The sequence below is a fragment of the Eschrichtius robustus genome, chromosome 11 (genome assembly GCF_028021215.1).
Source record: "Eschrichtius robustus isolate mEscRob2 chromosome 11, mEscRob2.pri, whole genome shotgun sequence".
Lineage (NCBI taxonomy): Eukaryota > Metazoa > Chordata > Mammalia > Artiodactyla > Eschrichtiidae > Eschrichtius > Eschrichtius robustus.
Window position 1 is genome coordinate 107480986 of NC_090834.1, and position 19508 is coordinate 107500493.

General features: G+C 57.8%; 1 protein-coding gene and 1 long non-coding RNA gene across 5 annotated transcripts in view; one reads left to right on the top strand and one right to left on the bottom strand.

The window, feature by feature from the left end:
- The window catches only part of LTBP3 (latent transforming growth factor beta binding protein 3), a 17799-nt gene extending 7058 nt beyond the window's left edge, over nucleotides 1–10741 (bottom strand). Inside the window, exons 1-16 of one of the 4 annotated variants that reach the window (XM_068554671.1) lie at nucleotides 9861–10741; nucleotides 6623–6952; nucleotides 6274–6476; nucleotides 5979–6084; nucleotides 5659–5751; nucleotides 5362–5484; nucleotides 4706–4861; nucleotides 4434–4619; nucleotides 3870–3886; nucleotides 3721–3793; nucleotides 3454–3543; nucleotides 1515–1640; nucleotides 1299–1430; nucleotides 1061–1189; nucleotides 699–821; nucleotides 337–459 (exon numbers count right to left, since the gene is read on the bottom strand). In XM_068554671.1, the coding sequence (XP_068410772.1) occupies nucleotides 337–459; nucleotides 699–821; nucleotides 1061–1189; nucleotides 1299–1430; nucleotides 1515–1640; nucleotides 3454–3543; nucleotides 3721–3793; nucleotides 3870–3886; nucleotides 4434–4619; nucleotides 4706–4861; nucleotides 5362–5484; nucleotides 5659–5751; nucleotides 5979–6084; nucleotides 6274–6476; nucleotides 6623–6952; nucleotides 9861–10179 (2329 nt within the window). In that variant the 5' untranslated portion in view covers nucleotides 10180–10741. Of the gene's footprint in view, nucleotides 1–336; nucleotides 460–698; nucleotides 822–1060; nucleotides 1190–1298; nucleotides 1431–1514; nucleotides 1641–3453; nucleotides 3544–3720; nucleotides 3794–3869; nucleotides 3887–4433; nucleotides 4620–4705; nucleotides 4865–5361; nucleotides 5485–5658; nucleotides 5752–5978; nucleotides 6085–6273; nucleotides 6477–6622; nucleotides 6953–9860 lie in introns of all 4 variants that reach the window. The other 3 variants (XM_068554670.1, XM_068554672.1, XM_068554673.1) reach the window with 3 other exon arrangements.
- Nucleotides 10624–15452, top strand: LOC137771390 (uncharacterized). Its single transcript, XR_011075360.1, has 3 exons — nucleotides 10624–10940; nucleotides 12522–12604; nucleotides 13380–15452. It is a non-coding gene; the product is annotated as an uncharacterized lncRNA (long non-coding RNA).
- The last annotated feature ends 4056 nt before the right edge of the window (nucleotides 15453–19508 follow it).

Genomic DNA, 19508 nt, shown 5'->3' on the forward strand with positions numbered 1-19508 from the left:
CCTCAGCCTTCCTCCTGATACATAAGAAACATTAGTGTCGGGGGGACTACTAACATCCCCTTTCTTTTATATCTTTTTTCCCCCCTCAAATTTAAGTAACGTGCTTTGCAAACGCAGCTTCAAGCTTTGCCTCCTCAGATCCTTCCTACGTAGAAATTCTGGTCGCCCCCTCCTCCGCCAGGTCCGCTGAGGAAACTAGTGAGTGGATCAGTGAAGGGGCGGTGTCTGTGAATTAGCTACCTCCTGCCCACCCGTCCGACAGACGGGGTGACCCAGTCCCCAGTTTCGGCGCGTGAATGGGTGGCGGGTGGCAGGGCGGGGAGGGCTGGAGCTCACCCAGGCAACTGCGGCCGTCCGGCGCGGGCGCATAGCCCTGGGCGCACGTGCAGCGGAAGGAGCCCGGGAGGTTCTCGCACCAGCCGGGAGAGCAGGGGCTGCCCTCGGCGCACTCGTTCACGTCTGCAGCGGAGAAGGCTCGCCTCGGACTCCGCCCCACCGGATGATGCACTGTGAGGGGGTGGGAGCCCCCTCCGCCCGGGATGGGGGGGCCTCTACTCCCGGGAAGGAAGCCCAGTCTGGAGGTGACTCCCACCGCCATTAGCCCCGCCCCATCACAGGGGCGACTCCCGAAGGGCCCCTCCCATTTGCTTTCGAGGTCCCGCCCCCTACCCTACCCCGGACCCAGGCCTCGCCCTCACCGCGGCAGGCCCCGCCCCCCTGGCTGCGGTAGCCGGGCAGACAGGCAATGCACTTGAAGCTCCCAGGTTTGTTCTCGCATTTGCCATCCGGGCAGGAGCTAGGGTCTCGGCACTCGTCGATGTCTGCACAGTAGGGAGGAAGAGGACTCGTTTGGGGACAACGTGGCCGGCCAGGCGCTCAGGGTCCTCGGCAGGGCCTCTCTTTGTCACAAATCGACAAGTCGAAGCGGGCCCTCTGGGCTCCGGACCGAAACCTCTGAGAGGCCCAGAGCTGGGCAGAGACGGGAGTGAGGCCCTCCGCCCCCACCCCAGGCCGAGGGACCGCTGAGGACCCCCGGCGGTCTGGATGGGGTCTTCCCCACCTTCGCACACGGGCGGTCGAGAGGTTTTGAGCCGGTAGCCGGAGTAGCAGTTGCACTTGTAGTGACCGGGAAAGTTGATGCAGAAGCCGCCGTCGCCGCACAGGTGGGGCTTGGCGCACTCGTTCAGGTCTGAGCGGGAGGAGGGGAGTGCAAGGCGGCGGAGGGGATTACATGCGGTCGGGAGAGCCCCCCGGGTCCACCTAGCCCCAGCGCCACCCCCCGGCCCGGCCGTGCTCACCTACGCACGAGCGCCCCCCGGCGCCGACGTGCAGGCGGTAGCCGCGGTTGCAGTGGCAGTTGTAGGAGCCGCCGGTGTTCATGCAGATGCCCCTCCCGGCGCCGCACGGCTCCGCCTCGCACTCGTTCACGTCTGAGAAGGGCGCGCGGGCGGGAAGGCGTCAGAGGTCTGTCGGGAGCCAGGGCCGCCCCCGCGCCACCCACTCGCCACGCTCACCCACGCAGTAGCGGTGCTGCGGATGCGACCGGTAGCCCGGGTTACAATGGCAGGAATAGTCTGAGGGTCCCGGGACGCACTCCCCGTGGCCACAGATGTTCTGGTTCAGTCGGCACTCGTCCGTCTCTGCCGGGGTTGGGGGTGCGGCGGTAGGTCAGGGGGCCAGGCAGGGAGCATTCACTTTCTGCCATGTCCCCAGGGAGGACCTGGATAGCCCATTACTAACGACGCGGATACCTGGGCCGGGTCGCACCCTAAGCTCGGGTGCTCCAATCCTAGGATTCCCTACACCTCCATCACAGATAACCCCAACATCACAACCTCCGGTAGCCCCAAACCATGACCCCAGGTCCCTGACATCCCTATCTCCTCAACTCCAGGAAACCTTGATACTTCTATCCCCACTTATGATACCCTGACCCCAGTCACCTCAATACCTCAAACCCTGCAGCCTCACCCACACAAACATCCTCTAGATCAGTGAACCAACACCCCTTGCCTTAGGGACCTGCCCCCCCCCATTCCAGAACAGTTGTTTTCCTCCCCCTCCCAAGGCAGACAGGAGCTGGTTTCCTGGGAATCCTGGCTCGCGCATGGTTGTGCCTAAGTGGTCAGATCCAGGAATCCTCCTCACCCTATTTCCTACGATTCCTAGTACTCCCTGCCTCCACCTCTCCCTCCTTGTGGTCCCTCGCCTGAGCCCTGCCCCATGCAGCCCAGACCTTGATGCTGAACTCTACCCCCTCCCAAACACACCTGGCCAGTGGTCTCTTGCAGGCTGTTCTCTTTGAGGGCCTCTCCCTAGGCATCCTTAACACCCCCTCCTCTGAGAAGCCTCCGCATGTGTCTCTTCCTCCACGTTCCCACAGCCCCCAGACTGTCCTGGGGTGGTTCCTAGCCTGTGCAGACTTCCAGGGCAGTCACCTTCCACCAGGAGCTCATCTAACCTCTGGTTTTCAACCAGGCTGGTGGCTTCCTTGTGGCTTTGGAGTCCACAGAGACATGGGCTTGAATCTGGCTCAGCTGTGTGACCTGGGTCCAGTCCCTGAACCTCCCTTAGACGCAATTTTCTCATCTGGAAAACGAGGCTAACAGTGCCCACTTCACAGAGTATGAGAAGGGTAAACAGTACTTAGTATGTAAAACTCTTCAGTCAGTGCCTGGCCCAGGGCAACTGTTCAGCCATAGCTAGCAATTATTACGATGCCCAAAACCCTGCAGACACTTCCCACAGCCTTTGGGATCAAACCCAAGCCTCTTAACAAGGCTCCCTGAGCCGGCCCTCCCCTAGTTCAGAAACACTGATCTGTGTGTGTGGTTTCTCCCTGCTCCATGAAACCAGGGTTTCATGTTTCCATGCCTTTGCCCAAACTTCTGCCCAAACTGGAATGTCCTTTTTCCCAACCCGCCCATTTCTTTCCCACTTCTCGTTGTTAATTTCTAACAATCTTTAAAGCCCTGCTCAGAAAGCCTTCTCTCATTGCCACCATGCATATTATCACCGCCCCCCGCCCAGACTTCCTTCCTTCTTCTCTATTTTTTTTTCATAGCATTTATGAGACATACTAGATTTGGACTCATTGATCTGTTTGTTGTCTGTCTACTCCACAAGGATAGGGAATTTTTGTCTGTTTTGCTTATTACTGTATCCCCAGCACTTAAACAGTGCCTACACATAGTAGGTGCTCAATAAATAGTTGTAGAATATATGAATAAATGCCTTCGGCCTGGGCTGACCACCATAATACCCGGATCAGTTGAGGGCAGAGTGGGATCTCTGCTGCACACCGAGGCTTCCACAGCGCCCAGCCCAGGGCCTGGCACACAGTAAACCCTGGATGTTTTAGTGCTCGGGAATGATTGGAGGGGGTAAGGGAGGAGAAAAACTAAGTTAGGGGTGTGGCTTACCTCGGGCATGGCCTAGGTGGGCGGGTCTTACCTGTGACCTGAGTAGGGGCGATCTCTACCGCACTTCGGGATGGGGGCAAGTCGGGCAGGAACCAGGGCGGTGAGGGCCGGGAGATCAGCTCTGCAGGCAGCAGGGCACACTCGTCAGCTGGTGAGGAAGCTGAGAGCGCCGCCCCTCTCTCCGCAGGTCACCCGCTGGGAACTTCACACCCAGCTTCACCGCCCCCTGGTGCCTAGACTGTGAACTTCCCCGGCAGTGACAGCCCTTGAGGACTGGTTCCTACGGTGCCCAGCTCACCAGGGTAGGGCCGGGCAGGAGATGTGGTGACAGTCGGGTGGCTCTGCTGCGCGGACTGCTCTTCGATCACTGGCTGCAGGTGACAGCAACATGAGCCCTCTGTGTCTCCTTGGCCTCCCTGCCCCTCCCACATGGGCTCTCATACTCACTGAGTCTGTGCTCACCCCTAGAAGGGAAGAAGATGGGGCCGTTAAGTGTTGGGCTGGGAGAGGGAGTCAAGTCTGGGATTGGCACTTGGGTATTTGTGGTCAGGGTCCCTAAGAGTTCAACGATCATGTCTCTGGATCAAGCATCAAGGGTTAGATCCTGAGGTCAGAGAGTGTTTCCATCACAGGTCAGCGAAGCAATGGTTGGACAAGGTCCTTGGCTTGGGGGGTTATAGCCAGGGTCAAATCCCTGGATCAGCGGTCAGAAGGTCAGATCTAGGGGCAGCATTTGAGCTGCATTAGTGCCCTGGTCTGGAAATCAAAGGGGTCCTGGGGTCAGAGGATTGAATCTGGAGGGCAATAAATGGTCAAATTCTGTTGATCCAGGGTTAATTCTGGGGTTAGTTACAACATTGGTTAGGGGTCAGAGTATCAGCTCTGGGGGTCAGTGCTGGTCTGGGACTAGGAGTTAGAGGTTAGACTCAGGTCATATCTGTGGATCAAGGGTCAAGGTGTCAGACCTAGGGGTTCAGCAACTGTCAGGTAACAGGAGGGGTCAGGCCAGACCTCTCTCTTCCTCTGTGTCCTCAGGTGGTGGTGCCCGGCTGGGGCTCTCAGGGAGCTGCTGGGGCTTGGGTGGCCCATCAGGGTGCAGGAAAAGGGAAAAGTCACTTTCACCCTGAATGGTGAGCGTCTGGTGGGAGGTGAGGATGTGGTACCCCTTCCCAGCTGGACAGATCTCCTTGAAGGCAGCTGTGGCCAGAGCAAGGGGCAGAGAAGTGAGCACTTCCTGGATAGGCACACAGACAGCCCCCCAGCCACAAATGCCCCAGGCTCACCAGTGCCATCAGCTGGGCAGCGCTGGCACCTGGTGCCCCAGGCCTTGCCGACACTGCAGCAGCAGAGTTGGCGGGTGAGGCGCGTGGTCAGCGGGTGCTGGCACTGGTGCTCAGGGCTCACCAGGCGGAAACATAGGCTCTTCTCCTCCGGCTTGTCTGCTGCAGGGGCCAGTGGTGGGCATGGGCATCTGGGCCTGAACACTGCCCACATCCCCCTTCCCATCTGCTCCAGACCTTGCCTCTCTGGCCCAGACAACGCTTAATCCTCATGTGGCCCCTGATCGCACATGACCCTGAGTTCATGTGACCCCTGAAACCTGTGTTATTCTGACCTCATGTAACACCCGAAACTTCGGTGACCACTGACCCCATTGACCCCTGATTCTAGCTGCTCTAGACTTTATCCCTCCCACTCATCAAGCCCATGGTCTCATATGACCTTGACTCCATATAATCCCTGACCCCATGCGACCTCTAACCCCAGATCTCATGCGACTCCTGAACCCACTGATCCCTGACCCTATCTGCTCTGGGCCTTGTTTCACCTGCAGTCAACCCTTGACCCCACTCTGACTTCTGTGACCTCTGATCCTTACTGTTTGGAGGCTTACCCTCCCACCCATGCTTTGTGACCTTCAAGGATCCCCCAGTCTCACCAATGCACTGTGTGCGGGAGGGGCCCAAGCTATGGCCAGGTGGGCAGACACAGCGATAGGAGCCAGGGTTGTTGAGGCAGTCACCATGGCGACACATGCCTGGCATCGCGCACTCATTGATGTCTGTGGTAAGTGAGAGTTTGGTCCCTCCAGTCTGGGGCCATAGGGTGACAGCAAGCTGCTCCAAGAACCTCAGGGTTCTGCCCCTGCCCCACCTCCCCCCTCGTCCACCGTAGGACCTCCCCCAGTGACAACTGGCCTACCCCTCCAGCCCACAGAATCTCCAGCTGGCCGTACCCTGGCAGTGTGTGCTGTTGAGCCTCTTGTAGCCCTGGGGGCAGTCAGCGCCCACCTCCCCACGTACAGGCCCTGGCTTCTGCACCCCTGTGTCTGCAGAGAGAGGAGAGCATGGCAGGAGAGGACCTTGGGGGGCCTGCAGAGAGGGAAGGGAGGGCACTGGGGACAGGCAGGGTGGGACGCTGAGGGGAATTGGGTGGGCAGTGAGAGGCTCAGGCTGCTTGGACTGGGGTCTCCCACTGCAGGGCTGAGAGGGGTGTCGGCGGCGGAGCCACCCTGTGGGGAGTGGGAGGGAGATCTCACTGAGCCGAGGCACTCACACTGCAGCTGGGGGCACTTGTGGCACTTGCTCTGACCCCAGGCTGTGCCGATGCTTCCACAGCAGTCTTCCTGCTTGGTGAGGCCGGGGAGGGGATTGCTGCCACACTAGGGAGAGGAGTGTGGACAGGGGGGTCACAGGGTGCCCAGCCCCCACCTGGCCTCCCTCCTGAGGCCCTTTTCCTCCGCCACTCAACCTGCAGGACACCCCCAGTTTTGAGCAATCCGGGTGGGTTGGAACAGGGCAGCCCTGACAGACTGAAGGGCCGGTCCAGCGGCGACTGTGGATTCACTCACGGGCTGCTTGGGCAGCGTGTCCTGGAAGCAGCGGCCCAGGGGCTTCTGGGTGGGTGGCCGAGGATGCGGGGGCTTGGGGTGCGGCAGCAGGTGCTGGGAGGGGGCCGGGCCCTCGGCGTTGGGCCCTTCGATGCGGTGCACTTGGACGGAGGCCTCGGGCGGGTGGTGGACGCGCACGTTCACCACAGGGGGCGGGGCCTGCACTGGGGGGCGGGGCACAGCGGCTTCAGGGCTGCCCCGCAGCGCTGGTTGGCAGTGCGGCGGTCCTCCAGGGCTGGCCTCCGCCCGGGACCTGCCACCCTAGTGCCCGCCCACCTCGGCCTCCCGGGGTGTGCCCGTTGCCTGGTACCTTCCGCTGAGATCTGTCCTGGCCCGAGGGGCACCAGGAAGGCTGCATGCTGGGCAGGGGGCCCCTCACCCGGCCCCGGCGGATCGGCGATCACCTGGACCGCGTAGATGGCGTGCTTGCTGGCCACAGACTCGCCTTCCGGAGCCAGGGGAGGCAGCGCGCCTGTGGACAGGGCCCCAGCCCGACCAAGCCCAGGGCCTGAGCCGCCAGCGCCCCCGCCAGTTCCTCCAGCGGGCACCTGGCAGAAGCGACCGGTGAAGTCCGGGGGACACAGGCACTGGTTTCGGGAGGAGCACTGGCCGCCGTTCATGCAGGGCAGAGGGCACACCACTGGGGAGGAAAGGTGGATCAGGGCCCAGGCAGACACCTGTCCCCAGCCCCCAGGCCCAGTCCCTCACCCGCATCCTGTCTCTTCCCCTCCTCCCTACTTCCTTGCCACCCACTAGTTCTGTCCTCCCTGGGAAGCTGGTTTTTGTAACACATCACTCACACACACACACACACACACACACACACACACACACACACACAGAAACTACCCTCTAAGTCCCCCAACATCCTTATACCCATGGGGCCACTGGAGTCTTAAGTCTTGGACTTAAATCCTAGCTAGGAGGCCATGTGCCAACTGTGTGGCCCTGAGCAACTTACTTCCCCTCTCTGTGCCTCACTGTCCTCTGTAGGACTGTCCTGTCTATTAAATGGGGCAATGCCTGTACAAATGCTTAGCATAGTGCCTAATACACAGTGGGTCCTTAATAAGTAGTAGCAAATGGTGATGATGATGATGATGGAATAGCCTTTCCCTCCCCTTAGGCCTTTCCTGGAAATCCAATCTCTCTCTGGTGCTTCCTCCTCCTCACCCCTAAATTCTTCCCCTGATTCAGCCCTCTCTGGGCTCTCCCTCCCTCTCTTTGTCTTGCCATCCCAGGGCCCACACCTCACCATTGCCAACTTGAGCTATCCCTCTCCGGGACCTCCCTTAAGCACCTCCACCCAGGGGACCCTGTCAGAAATGAGCATCTTGCCTCCCCACTTCCACTTGGCCTTGAACCACCCCCGGGAATCCCCACCTGCCCAGTCACTCACAACTGAGCCTTGATACTCCATCGCTCCTGCTCCCACTCCGGCCAGTTCTGGCCTCTGTAATATCTCATAATCCATCTTCCCTCCTCCCCATGCCCTCTGCCACTCCCCTGCCTGTCAACATCCCAAGCGCCCCCAGAGAAACTTGCTTCAAGCAAAGCTCTGCCACAGTCACACCCCTGCTCACAGCTTGCTTCCTCGCCCTCTGTGGCCCAGAAGGAACCTTCTTTCAGCCCATCCCCCCCTGCTCTTTCCATGTGCACCCTATGCTCCAGGACTCATCTCCCGTCCCCTACAAATGTACCACATCTTCTGCCTCCCTGGCTTTAATCATGCCTTTCCTGCCCCCTCAGAGCCTTGTCCCCCATCTCTGCATATTCACATCTTATCCTTCCAGGCTCAGCTCCTCCCCCAGGAAGAGAGCCTTTTTTCAGATCCTACCCACCCTCTGCCTCAGCTCTGGGTGCCAGAGAAGGTGCTGGGGGAATGAATGAAGGAGTGACTCAGTGAGAGGATAGGATCTCTGTCTTTCTGTCACACACTCATATCTGAAATCCAGCCTTGGGGACCCGAGCTCACACACCAGGCCCAGCCCCTCTCCTGCCTGCCACATGGCTGCCCTCACTTCCCAGGATGGGAAGATGGGGCTGAGGCTCTCTGGGCACCTGAAGGGCCTCAGAGGGATGGCCCACATGCATGGCCATCGGGGCCTGGCTAAGAGCATCCCAGCCCAGCCCAGCCCATCCTGCCCGGCCTCTTGGGGCCAGTCTCTCAGGGCAGAAGGGGTGTGTCCTGGGCCGGGGGAGGCAGGATCCTCTCCTTCCTGCCTCCCAATGAGTCACCCATAGCGGTAAGGGTGACCTCCCTGTGACACCCGCCCACTGTGGCCTGGGCGCTGAGCCTGGGGGATGTGGGCAGCACGGATGGAGACAGCAGCCTGGGCAGGATGGCCAGGGGGCTTGGAAGGCCGGGCCCACGTACACTCACATGCACAGCCATCTCATCACACACACATGCATAGACTCATTCTAACACCAACACAGGCTTACATAAACACTTCCATAGTGATTGCAGACATGCACCCAAGACAACACAAAGAAACAAGTACTTGATCCCAGTGTGCCACTCCAAAGCCGGGCATACCCCCGTAGGTGTGTCACGTGCAAGCGTGCACGTGCACTCTCGCACACAGACACACATGCACGTCTCATGAAAACCCCACATCTGTGGGGATCCTCAGGTGTGAGTGGGTACATGAGTACAGGAATGTGTAAGAGGGGCTGTTTTGCTGGTGCCATCCTGGGCCTGGCCTAATTACCCTGTCCAGGAGGGTAATTACTGCTGGGATACCTCCCCCAGCCTGGCCCACAGGGCCCTGAGGGAGGAGAGCTGAGCCCAGGCCTGGCCCTCTGAAGAGAGATGTTGGGGAAGGGGTGGACTCCAGGTGGAATTGGGAAGCCATCACGGCTTGTTGCGGGGAGACTCTGAGGCAGAGCTGTTAAGATTTATGGGGGAAGCATAGATGGGGCATCAGGAAGAGGAGAGGCTGAGGACCCAAAACAGCCCCTACCTCCAGGCCTGCTCCCCACTTGTTAGGCCTCAACACCCCTCCCCTCTAAGACCTTGCCAGTAACTAATTCCCTCACTCCCAGCCCTGACCTCAGCTCCTCCTCCCAGAGAATGCAGGTGTCTACCACTGGCAGGCCCTACTTTAGATAGTTTTTAAAGACTTTTCCTGTTTCTTCCAGCAAGACTGTTTCTTGGGGGAATACTTATCCCTTCTCTGAGACCTCCTGCCCCCGGCTCACATCCCTCAAAAGCCCCTGCTGCTGACCCTGACTCCCTCTCAGGACCCAGCACTTTCCTAGAGGCCTGTGTCATCCAGGACCCCAGCATCACCCCACACCTTAGGCCTCAACGCCAACCCAAAGCTGTGAAGTCCAGGCTTCCATGCAGCCCTCCCAACTCTGGCCCCAGCACTCCAGCCTCCCAAGCCCCCTGAAGCCCCTGGGGCCCCAGGCCCTCAGGCTCTGCTCTCTGAACCCACGACCCCCAGGGTCACGTGGCCTACGTGGCTTATGCTGCCATGTACCCCGCATTTGTCCAGGTGCCTGCCTTTCCCGCTCCCCCTGCCCGTGTCCCCGGCCCTCACCCACGCGGAAGCCGGAGCCCGTGAGCGTATCGGTGCTGTGGCCGTTCTCTCCGATGAGCGTCATGTTGGAGCCCTGCTGACAACTGTCCCGACACTGGCCCTTGAGACAGGTCCGCTTGCAGATCACCGGCGCAAAGACCACCTTGAAGCGCTCGCGGGCCAGCGCCCCGCCCCCGCCAGCGCCCCTCTCGCCCGCCGGCCCCCCCTCGGCCCCGCCGCCCGGGCCCAGCAGCAGCAGCAGCAGCGCCAGCAGCCCCGCCGCCCCCGCCCCGCGCATCTCAGGGGCCAGGCCGCCAGCAGCCCCACGGGGCCCGGGCATCCGGGGCCGCAGGACCCGGGGGGCGCGCCCGGGCAGGGGCGATGGTCCCGGCGCCCGAGGGGAACAGCAAGCCGGGAGCCCCGGGAGAGGCGTAGAGAGGGCAGCGAGGGAGAAGATGGGAGGAAGCGCGCGGGGAGGGGACAGCAGGCGCGGGCGCGGGCCCAGTGAGAGGCAAAGAGATGGAGGCTGGACTGCGGGGAGCCCAGAAACTTCCACCGCCCCGGGAAGGAGCCCAGCCACGAGCCGGGGCCGAGGGCCTGCGGAGGCCCCAACCTGAGGCCGGAGCGAGGAGGCCGGAGCAAGTTGAGGCGGAGAGGAGGAGCGAGGGGAGAGGAAGGCCGGGCGGCCGGCCCGCTCCGCGCCTCCCCGGGCCGGGCTGGGCTCCCGCGGCCGCCGGGAAGCAGGGAGCGCGCGGGGCGGACTCAGGGAGAAGTGAGCAGTTGTTTTCCCTGGCTGGAGCGCGGCGCGGCGGCGGCGAGGGGGGCTGGGATGCTGGCCCGGAGCCAGGGAGACAGTTTTTTTCTGTTTAAAGCGTCGTCGCTGCCGCCTGGGGGAGCGAGGGTGTGCGGGCGGGTGGAGGCTGGGGGACGGTCCCCGCCCCAGATGCCCGCCCCGCTGGAACCCGCCGCCGCCGCGCTGGGCCCGCTCCAGAGAGCCCTCACCTGGGACCGCTGGCCGCCCCTCCGGATTCCTCCGGGCGGGGCTGGAAGGCCCGCACCCACCTCCGCCCGGCAGCATCAAAGTGGGAAACCGAGGCTGGGGTAGGAAGATGGGCCTTGCCCCAGGGTCGCGCGGATGGTGGGAGCAGGTGGGGCTGGAACCCACGCCTCTCAGCCCTGGCGCAGCCTCCCTTGCACCTGTGGGGGGTCTCACCACCCCGAAGTCACTTCTTATTAGTACTGGTCCACTCCCCGTGGAGGAGAGGACTCGAGGTGGGGGCACCCCTTAGCCAGAGCCCCAGCGGGGTCCCAGGAAGAAGCCCGCGGGGTCCAGAAAAGGAGCAGATAGAACAAAGCTTGAAATCCAGGTTCCCTGCCAACCCCCCTCTAAATGGCTTCCTGGTGCCCACCCTGCCCCCGCCCCTTCGCCTTGTCTGGCCGGGCTGGCGGGGCTGGCTCTGGGCCTCAGACACTCTGGAATCGCCAAGGTCTGAGCTCAGGGCCTGGCCCCCTTCCCAGGCTAACAGCCGGCAGGAGGGGGGTGATGCTTGAGGGCCCCAGGGCTGGGGAGGGGCACAGCAGGGCCCCAGGGCAGGGGTTGGCAGGGGCTGGCGGGGGACCTTGAGTTTGGTCAGGGCTGGAGAGGAGCCAGGCCTGTCCGCTAGTCTGGAAGGGAGGCCCTTGAGGGCTGCAGTGCCCTGGTCCCCAGGCCATATCCCAGGGACCTAGCCAGGAGACCCCAGGATTCAGTCTCTGACTCACAGAACTCAGCAGGGGGTGGGTGTGACCAGGGTACATTCAGAGTGGGACACAGCCAAGTCAGGGTGACACTCTCTCTCCGAGGGGAACGGGGGCTGCAGTCTGACTGAGGGAAAGGGGGTTCAGGGACTTGCCTCCAGGCACACCTGTGCAAGGAACTCATGGTTTTCACTTTGAGGGTGGGCTCATTTGGGGGAACTGAGGGAGACTCTTTGGTGGACCTCTGCCCGAATTGCTCAGTGGGCTCAGGCCCTGTTCACATAGGCAGGTATTGCAGAGGTAGGATGGGGGCAATCCCATGTCCCCAGGGGGGCTGGGAGGGTGTGTAAGGGCTGCCTGCACACTCCCTCGGGCCTCTGGTCCCACACTGAGGCAGGGAATAGTACTGAGTGCTCACCACTTGCCACGTGTAGGGCTGAGCATTTTCTATTCATTTTTCCCCCACACTCATCTGAACCTGGCCCTTGGAACACAGCATAAACAGACCAGGGTTAGAGTCCTAATCTCTCTGAGTCTCAGTTTTCTCACCTGTAAAATGGGGATCTATTCATTCAACAGACTAGGAACCTCCCGCGTGCTCCTGCTAACAAGTAGAACCAATCTCTGCCCTGCCGGAGCTTCTGTACTGGAGGAGACAGACATATGACAAATCAATTCATACGTGGCTGAGGCTGGGACAGAGGTCGGTGCTGGAACAGAGAAGATTAAGGAGCTGGGAACAAGAGAGGTGGTGGGACCTGGAGGTCCAGGAAGCCCCTCTGACAAAGGGGCTTTTAAGCCAGGAGCTGGAGGAGGAGCAGGAGTTAACAGCCAGGCGGGGGGAAGCCTGTAGGAGGCCCGAGGAGTCAAGGGGCCTGTGTTGAGGAGACAATTTACACAGGGGCATGCGGGGTGAAGGGTAGGAAAGAGATTCATTTCTTCTAGGAGCTGAGAGAAGGCCAGCGGAGCGGAGCAACGGGGTGGGGAGGCGGAGAGAGAGCATCCGGAGGCGGAGGCGGGAGGCCACGGTGAGGAATCTGAGTTTTATTTTCATTGCCACGGGGCTGTATCAGAGCAAGAGGGGGTGCTGATGCCATCATCCCAGGAGAGAGGACTCGGCTTGGACGCGGTGGAGATGTGTTTGGGGGGTGGAATCTAGAGACTAGGTGAAGTGGAGGGTACGCAATAGGCGGGTGGTGTGAATGGCTCCCAGGTGTCTCTGGCCTGAGCCCCTGGGTGGGTGAGGAAGGCGGCAGAAGAGAGGGAGACCTGGGGGAGAGTGTGGGGCTTTGTTTGCAGCTTGCCGAGTTTGAGATGCTTGTGTCATCCACGTGGAGACGTCTCAATCCAGGGGTCTGGAGCTCAAACAGAATGTCTGCCCTGGAGACTCAGACTTGGGGTCCTCAGCATACAGGGGCATTTATGGCCATGGGAAAGGGTGGGCTCGGCTGGGGAGAGAAGAGGGCCCAAGGCGAACCAGGGAGGTCACCACTCCCAGATCAGAAAGAGGAGGCAGAGTCAGAAGTGACTTAGAAGGAGCAGCTGGAGGGAGCGGAGAGAGGAAAACCAGGAGTGTGATGCAGGAAGAGCCAAGAGGAGCGCGCGTTTTGGGAGGAGGGCATGGCCAAGGGTGTCTAATGCTGCTGAGAGTAGGACGGGGGGAAGGCAGCCCTTGTTCGGGGGCTGTTGAGGGGACTGAGCCACCGGGAGCCGTGAGGGCAAGCACCCAGCCCAGTGCCTGGCACATAGTGAGTGCTCTGCAAGTTTACCTACTGTCATTACCAATCTCCTTCCTCTCATCAGGAACCCAGCAGTGGGCACCCTCATGTGGGTGATGAACATTCACCTAAGTCTGGAGCCACAGGAGCTGGAGCTGGAAGGGGCGCTGCCCTGGGGAGCTGCGGCCTTCAGCACAATCCAGTGGAACCTGTCCTCTTGCAGCCTGCGGGCAGGGAGCTGCGGAAATAAATATTACCCCAGTCTCCTCCTGTCCAGCTGGGCCCCCCAGGGGCCGAACCCCAAAGGAAGCCCGAGGGCAGGGAGGCTGGGGAGGGAACAGAGCAGGCAAGGTGAGCCTCGGGGCATGAGGCAGGGCGGACAAGGATGCAGAGTGGATCCGCAGGGCTACTGCGACAGTCCAACACAGGTAGTGTCCATGGCCTGTCCACCTTTTCTCTCCGCATCTCCTGTGTCACCACACCCAGCCACCCCATCTTCCTAGAATCGACCAGCATGCCTCCTAGATGTAAGTTCCCCTGCAAGTCCAAGGAGACCATGACCTCTGTGGTCAGTCCAGATCACTTCTGTTGCCTAACGGGTCTCCCCACTGCCATTTCTGCCTGGTCCTGTCCCTCCTCCACCTGGTGCCAGAGTCACCTCTTAAAACCTAATTCCAGGGCTTCCCTGGTGGCGCAGTGGTTAAGAATCCACCTGCCAATACAGGGGACATGGGTTTGATCCCTGGTCCGGGAAGATCCCACATGCCGCAGAGTAACTAAGCCTGTGCGCCACAACTACTGAGCCTGCGCTTCAGCGCCCGCGCTTCAGAGCCCGCGAGCCACAACTACTGAAGCCTGCGCGCCTAGAGCCCGTGCTCCACAGCAAGAGAAGCTACTGCAATGAGAAGCCTGTGCAGCGCAACGAGGAGTAGCCCCCGCTCGCTGCAACTAGAGAAAGCCCACGTGCAGCAACAAAGACCCAATGCAGCCAAAAATAAATAAAAACAAACAAACAAACCTCCCCCCTTAATTCCAGGGACTTCTCTGGTGGCGCAGTGGTTAAGACTCCGCACTCCCAATGCAGGGGGCCCGGGTTCGATCCCTGGTCAGGGAACTAGATCCCACATGCATGCCGCAAGTAAGAGTTCACATGCCACAACCAAGAAGCCCGCCTGCTGCAACTACGAGCCAGCGCAACCTAATTAATTAATTAATTAATTAATTTTAAAAAACCCAACAAAAACCTAATTCCAACCATGATCCTTCTCGGCTTAAAAAACCTCCAACCATTAATTAAAAAACCTCCAACCATTAATTAAAAAATAAAAAACAACAACAACAACAAAACAAAACCGTCCAGCAGCTTCCGTCTGCTCACCTGGGCCTGCAGGGTCCTCGGCGTGGCCTGATCCTTCATGTCTTGGGGTCCTGCCTCCAGAAGGCATTTCTCTAAAACAGCTGCCCCCGGCCCTTTGGGTCACATCCCCGCTTTGTCTCCTGCTGGTCTTCAGCACAGCCTGAAACATTCTTCTTCGTGGGCTTGGTTACTTACGGTGCGTCTCACCGCCCTCCCAGGGAGGTACAACCTTACCTCCAGACCCTAGTACAGGGCCTGGCACGCAGAGGGTGCTGAAGTTTGTTGACTGACTGAATGGACTGAGACCACGGAACTCTGAAAGACGAAACAATTAGACTTGCATCATCTGGTGAGCAAGATGTGGGGATTGAACTTAAGCCGGCCTGATTCAAAACCTACACAGTGCTCCTGGAAGGGAGGAATGAGAGGGGTCCCACAAATGTCCTAAAGATAGGAGGGCAATGAGGGGCTTTGCTGGAATGTGGCAAGGAAGAACCCTGGGACCCCAGCCCCGGGGAATGATCAGACTGCTTAAATGTTAGGGAAGGGTTCCTTTGTGCAGAGGGGTTCTTGAGGCCCAGAGATGGCAAGGGACTTGGCCAAGGTTGCATGGCTGGTTAACGGCAGAGCCAGAACTCAAACCCAGGGCTCCCAATGCCTCCTTAGGGGAACTGGCTGGACGAGGCAGCAGCAGCCTGCGTAAGGGAAGTTTCATTTCAGGAGGCAGCATAACACGGTGGTGGTTTTCTGGCATTCGATCTTCCTGCACCAGCTGTGTGCATTGGGGAAATTCTTCATCTCCTCTAGGCCTCCTTTCCTCATTTTTAGACAAGGAAGCAAAGGAGCTGACATTCATGAAGCCCTTTGTTGGATGCTGGGCACACGGTAAGTCTTCAGTATACGTTAGCTCTTTTCATCATTATCTGGGTCTGGGGTCCACAGTGGGCTGTGGGTGGGAGCTGGCTGCTTGGGGGGAGGGGGAGAATACCATTGAAAGAGGGCTGACCGTGCGCCAGGCTCTGTGTCACCTCTCTGAGTTCTGAATGTCTTTGGGAAGCTTCTAGGCTCTAAAGAAAGAAATGGCTCCAAGGGTTGTAGGTTCTAAAGATGACGGAAGTTTCAGAAGCCTGGAGGGGACCATTCTGCCCTGAAGCATTTCTCTCCAAAGACACTTTACTGAAAGTGACTGTCACTGAGCCCCTCTGACGTGCCCCTACTGTGATGAAGGGCACTGAGAGATGGGATTGGAAAACGCAATGAACCAATGTTCATGCTTGATGAGTCAGAGAGGATCTTCAGCCCTGCCCCTCGACTCCACCTTCTGAACCCAGGAAAAGTCCACTGGTGAGAATCCAGCTCTGGATGTGCGCTGACCAGATGGGGTCACAGCCCTGCCACATCCCAGCAGGGTGACTGTGACTAAATCTCTTAACATGTCCAGGCTTCAGCTTCTCCATCTGCACATTGGGAGACATAACTCACAGACTTGTCCTGAGGATTAAAGGAGATAATTCAAGCTCTTAGTATAGTGCCCGGCCCCAAGAAAAAATACACCAAAAGTTGAGTATTATTATTTTTGCTACTGTAACATCTAGTCCTTTCTTGTTTCCCAGAAACGTCAGGTCAATTCACATTGCAGTGAAAGACAAGAAGAAAAGTCGACCCCTTTTGGAGGCCTGTTGCCGTGATGATAAAATAATGCCAGTAACGATTTTCAGAGCCTCGGCTACACAGCATAGGCCACTCGTTGCCATGTGAACCTGACCCACCAGATAAGGCAGTCAAGGGGGACCTGTAACTGAGCTGTGTGTGAATATGCTGCCGTGGGGTGTGCTGTTACTCAGGGACAGGCCTAACTACTGCCACATCCACTGTGCCACAGGTAGGGACAGATGTTGGGCTGGCTCACATGAGGGTAGGGAAGGGTCCCACACTTCCCAAACAGCTAGTCTACCCACCGTTACTGGTCTGAATGGGCTTTCCCAACAGCACTCCTGAGACCTTCTATGTGCTTGCTCCCTTGTCAAGGACTATGATGGGTCTGAGGTTTTTTTGTTTAATTTTTTATATATTTATTTTATTTTATTTATTTGGTTGCGCCGGGTCTTAGTTGCAGCAGGCAGGCTCCTTAGTTGTGGCTTGCGGGCTCCTTAGTTGCAGCATGGGAACTCTTAGTTGTGACATGCATGTGGGATCTAGTTCCCCGACCAGGGATCGAACCCAGGCCCCCTGCATTAGGAGTGCGGAGTCTTTTTTTTTTTTAATTTATTTATTTTGGCTGCGTTGGATCTTCGTTGCTGCGCGCGGGCTTTCTCAGTTGCGGGGAGCGGGGGCTACTCTTCGTTGCGGTGCGCGGGCTTCTCATTGCAGTGGCTTCTCTTTGTTGCGGAGCACAGGCTCTAGGCACGTAGGCTTCAGTAGTTGAGGCATACAGGCTCAGTAGTTGTGGCTCGCGGCTCTAGAGCACAGGCTCAGTAGTTGTGGTGCATGGGCTTAGTTGCTCCGCGGCATGTGGGATCTTCCTGGACCAGGGCTCGAACCTGTATCCCCTGCATTGGCAGGTGGATTCTTAACCACTGCGCCACCAGGGAAGTCCAGGGTCTGAGGTTTTACCTTACTTGCAAACACAAGTGAGCCTGCCACAGGCTCGTGCATGCTGGCAGAAAACAGGAGATTCCTGGGTCAGAGAAAAAGGACCATTATTCATGGCACAGTAAATAGCATGATCATCAGCCTATTAACATCAGTCCTCTTGTCCCCAGGTCCTGTGGGGGCGGCACCAATGACCTAGATAGACGCCTGCACACAGTGGACTGTGGTATAGGAGAGGACGCTAAACTTAAGAACGCAAGTCTTTTCTAATGACTGCCCTTTGCACTGGAGGGAGATTCTGTCTCGATCGTCCATGGCTATTCACTGTACCAACATCCTTGAGAAGAGAGTCCAGGACAAAGGCAGTCAGTTGCCTCGCTTGCAAAATGCGCAGAAACTCAAGAGATCTCTGGAGAATTGTCTTACAGTAATATCCATCCCTCATTTCTACACTGTCTTGGCTTTGGGCGAATTTTCCCATGAGTTCACCACTCTGTTGGCATATCTGATCGACAGAGGCTAGGACCAAATCTGTTCAACTTGTGTCATACAGCATTTAATTAAAGCTACTACCAACAGAACTACAAGCAGCAGGATGAAGCCAGCTTGCAGTACGGACCTCAACCATGCCTCCCAGATGAACAAATCCATAAAGCATCATATCTACCTTAGAAAGCCGGGTGGCTCGCTCCTTAGTTCTTTGCATCAACCTTTCCACCTTGGCCCAGAAGGCATTCAGGAGAGCCTCAATTCACTGACCAAGGTTGCTATGGATGATAGATTTCTCCTGTACTTCTTCCTTGCAGACTGCAGTCTGTGCAATCAATATATCTGCTGTACCTGGATTAATGCTTCCAGCCATGAGTAAGAAGGTCCTTTTTCTCTGACCCAGGAGTCTCCTGTCTTCTGCCAGCATGCACGAACCTGTGGCAGGCTCATGTGTTAGTTTGCAAGTAGGCTAAAGTCAAGGATAAATTTCAAGCCACTCTGTTTTCTGGAGAGAGACAAGTTAATGTGTGACTTCCACATCAATCATACAGTCTCAAGGGTACTAGTGTTGCTTCTGGGAAAAAACATGGCGCCCCCAAGTGGGACTTACATCAGCTAGGGGGGGGCCCAGGTTGACAGTGCCTCCCTTCAAGTCCGTAGGCCTTAGGGCTTCCAGCTCAATCCAAATAATTAAGTCTAGTCCTTGTTTTTGGAGGGCTTGGCTAAGGGCAGTTAGTTCTGTTTGTCCGTGCCACCAGCCAGATGCCATTCATCTACTCCACGGCATGACTGAGTGGTGATAGCTACAGGATTGGGCCTGGGATCTGTATCTGGAGGTGATGTTGTTGACAGGTATTTTATGTAGGAGGTACAGGAGCTGAGGCTACCCCTTGCTGCTTCCAATCTCTTGGTAAGGTTAAGCAAAATGGCAATCAAATCAAGGTCAGAACTGTCTAGTGGAGCGTGGCAGACTCAGCAGTCAGTTAAATTTAAGTCACTTGAAATAGTTTGGGCGAGTTGGACCAAGATGTTGTCCTCAGTGAAGAAGGCTCCAAGTGGTTTGGAAAGACAAAGACTATAAGTGTCTTTCTTTCCCCCATTTCTCCCAGGGTCTGAGGTGTCCCCTCCCCAAGTGCCAACGTTGTTATTCTCCCTCCACTGTCACAAAATCGATGTGTTCTATTCTAGTAGTTAGAACTTCACCTTTTTTCCAATCACCTCCTACTTACACTTTTCATCTGGAAGGGTCAGGTGCAAGAAGGACAAGGACATTTTTATAAAACATACAGGAGCCCACTATGTCCCCCACTCTACGTGTAGACCGCTGTTGGGGGACTCAAAGAGAGAGGTGTGTGTGCCAAGCGCTCCAGGTATTCTCATGATCTAGGACAGAGTCAGTCAAATAAGAGAATCCAGGTGGTTGAGACTCCCATAGGCCCCTTTCTGACTGGGCTATCACCCGGAGTTGCACCAATCAGGCTGACCTGGGGTTGCTGTTAAGGGAAAGAGAGAAGCATTATGTCCAGGAATGGTGAACATGGAACCCTAAATTTTCAAAACTGGTCTATATAAACCCCACCCCTCTCATCTCGATCATTATGAAGGACACGGCCTAGATGAGATGGTCCCATCCTGGGGACAGCCACATTCAGTTACTGAACTGCTGTACTAAGGTGTGTGGACCAGGAGGGAGAGCCAGAAATCTCTTTGAGTTAATTTTTGAGGAGCTATTTCAATGCTCAACAGTACCACATGCTTGTGGATGACAGGGAGGAT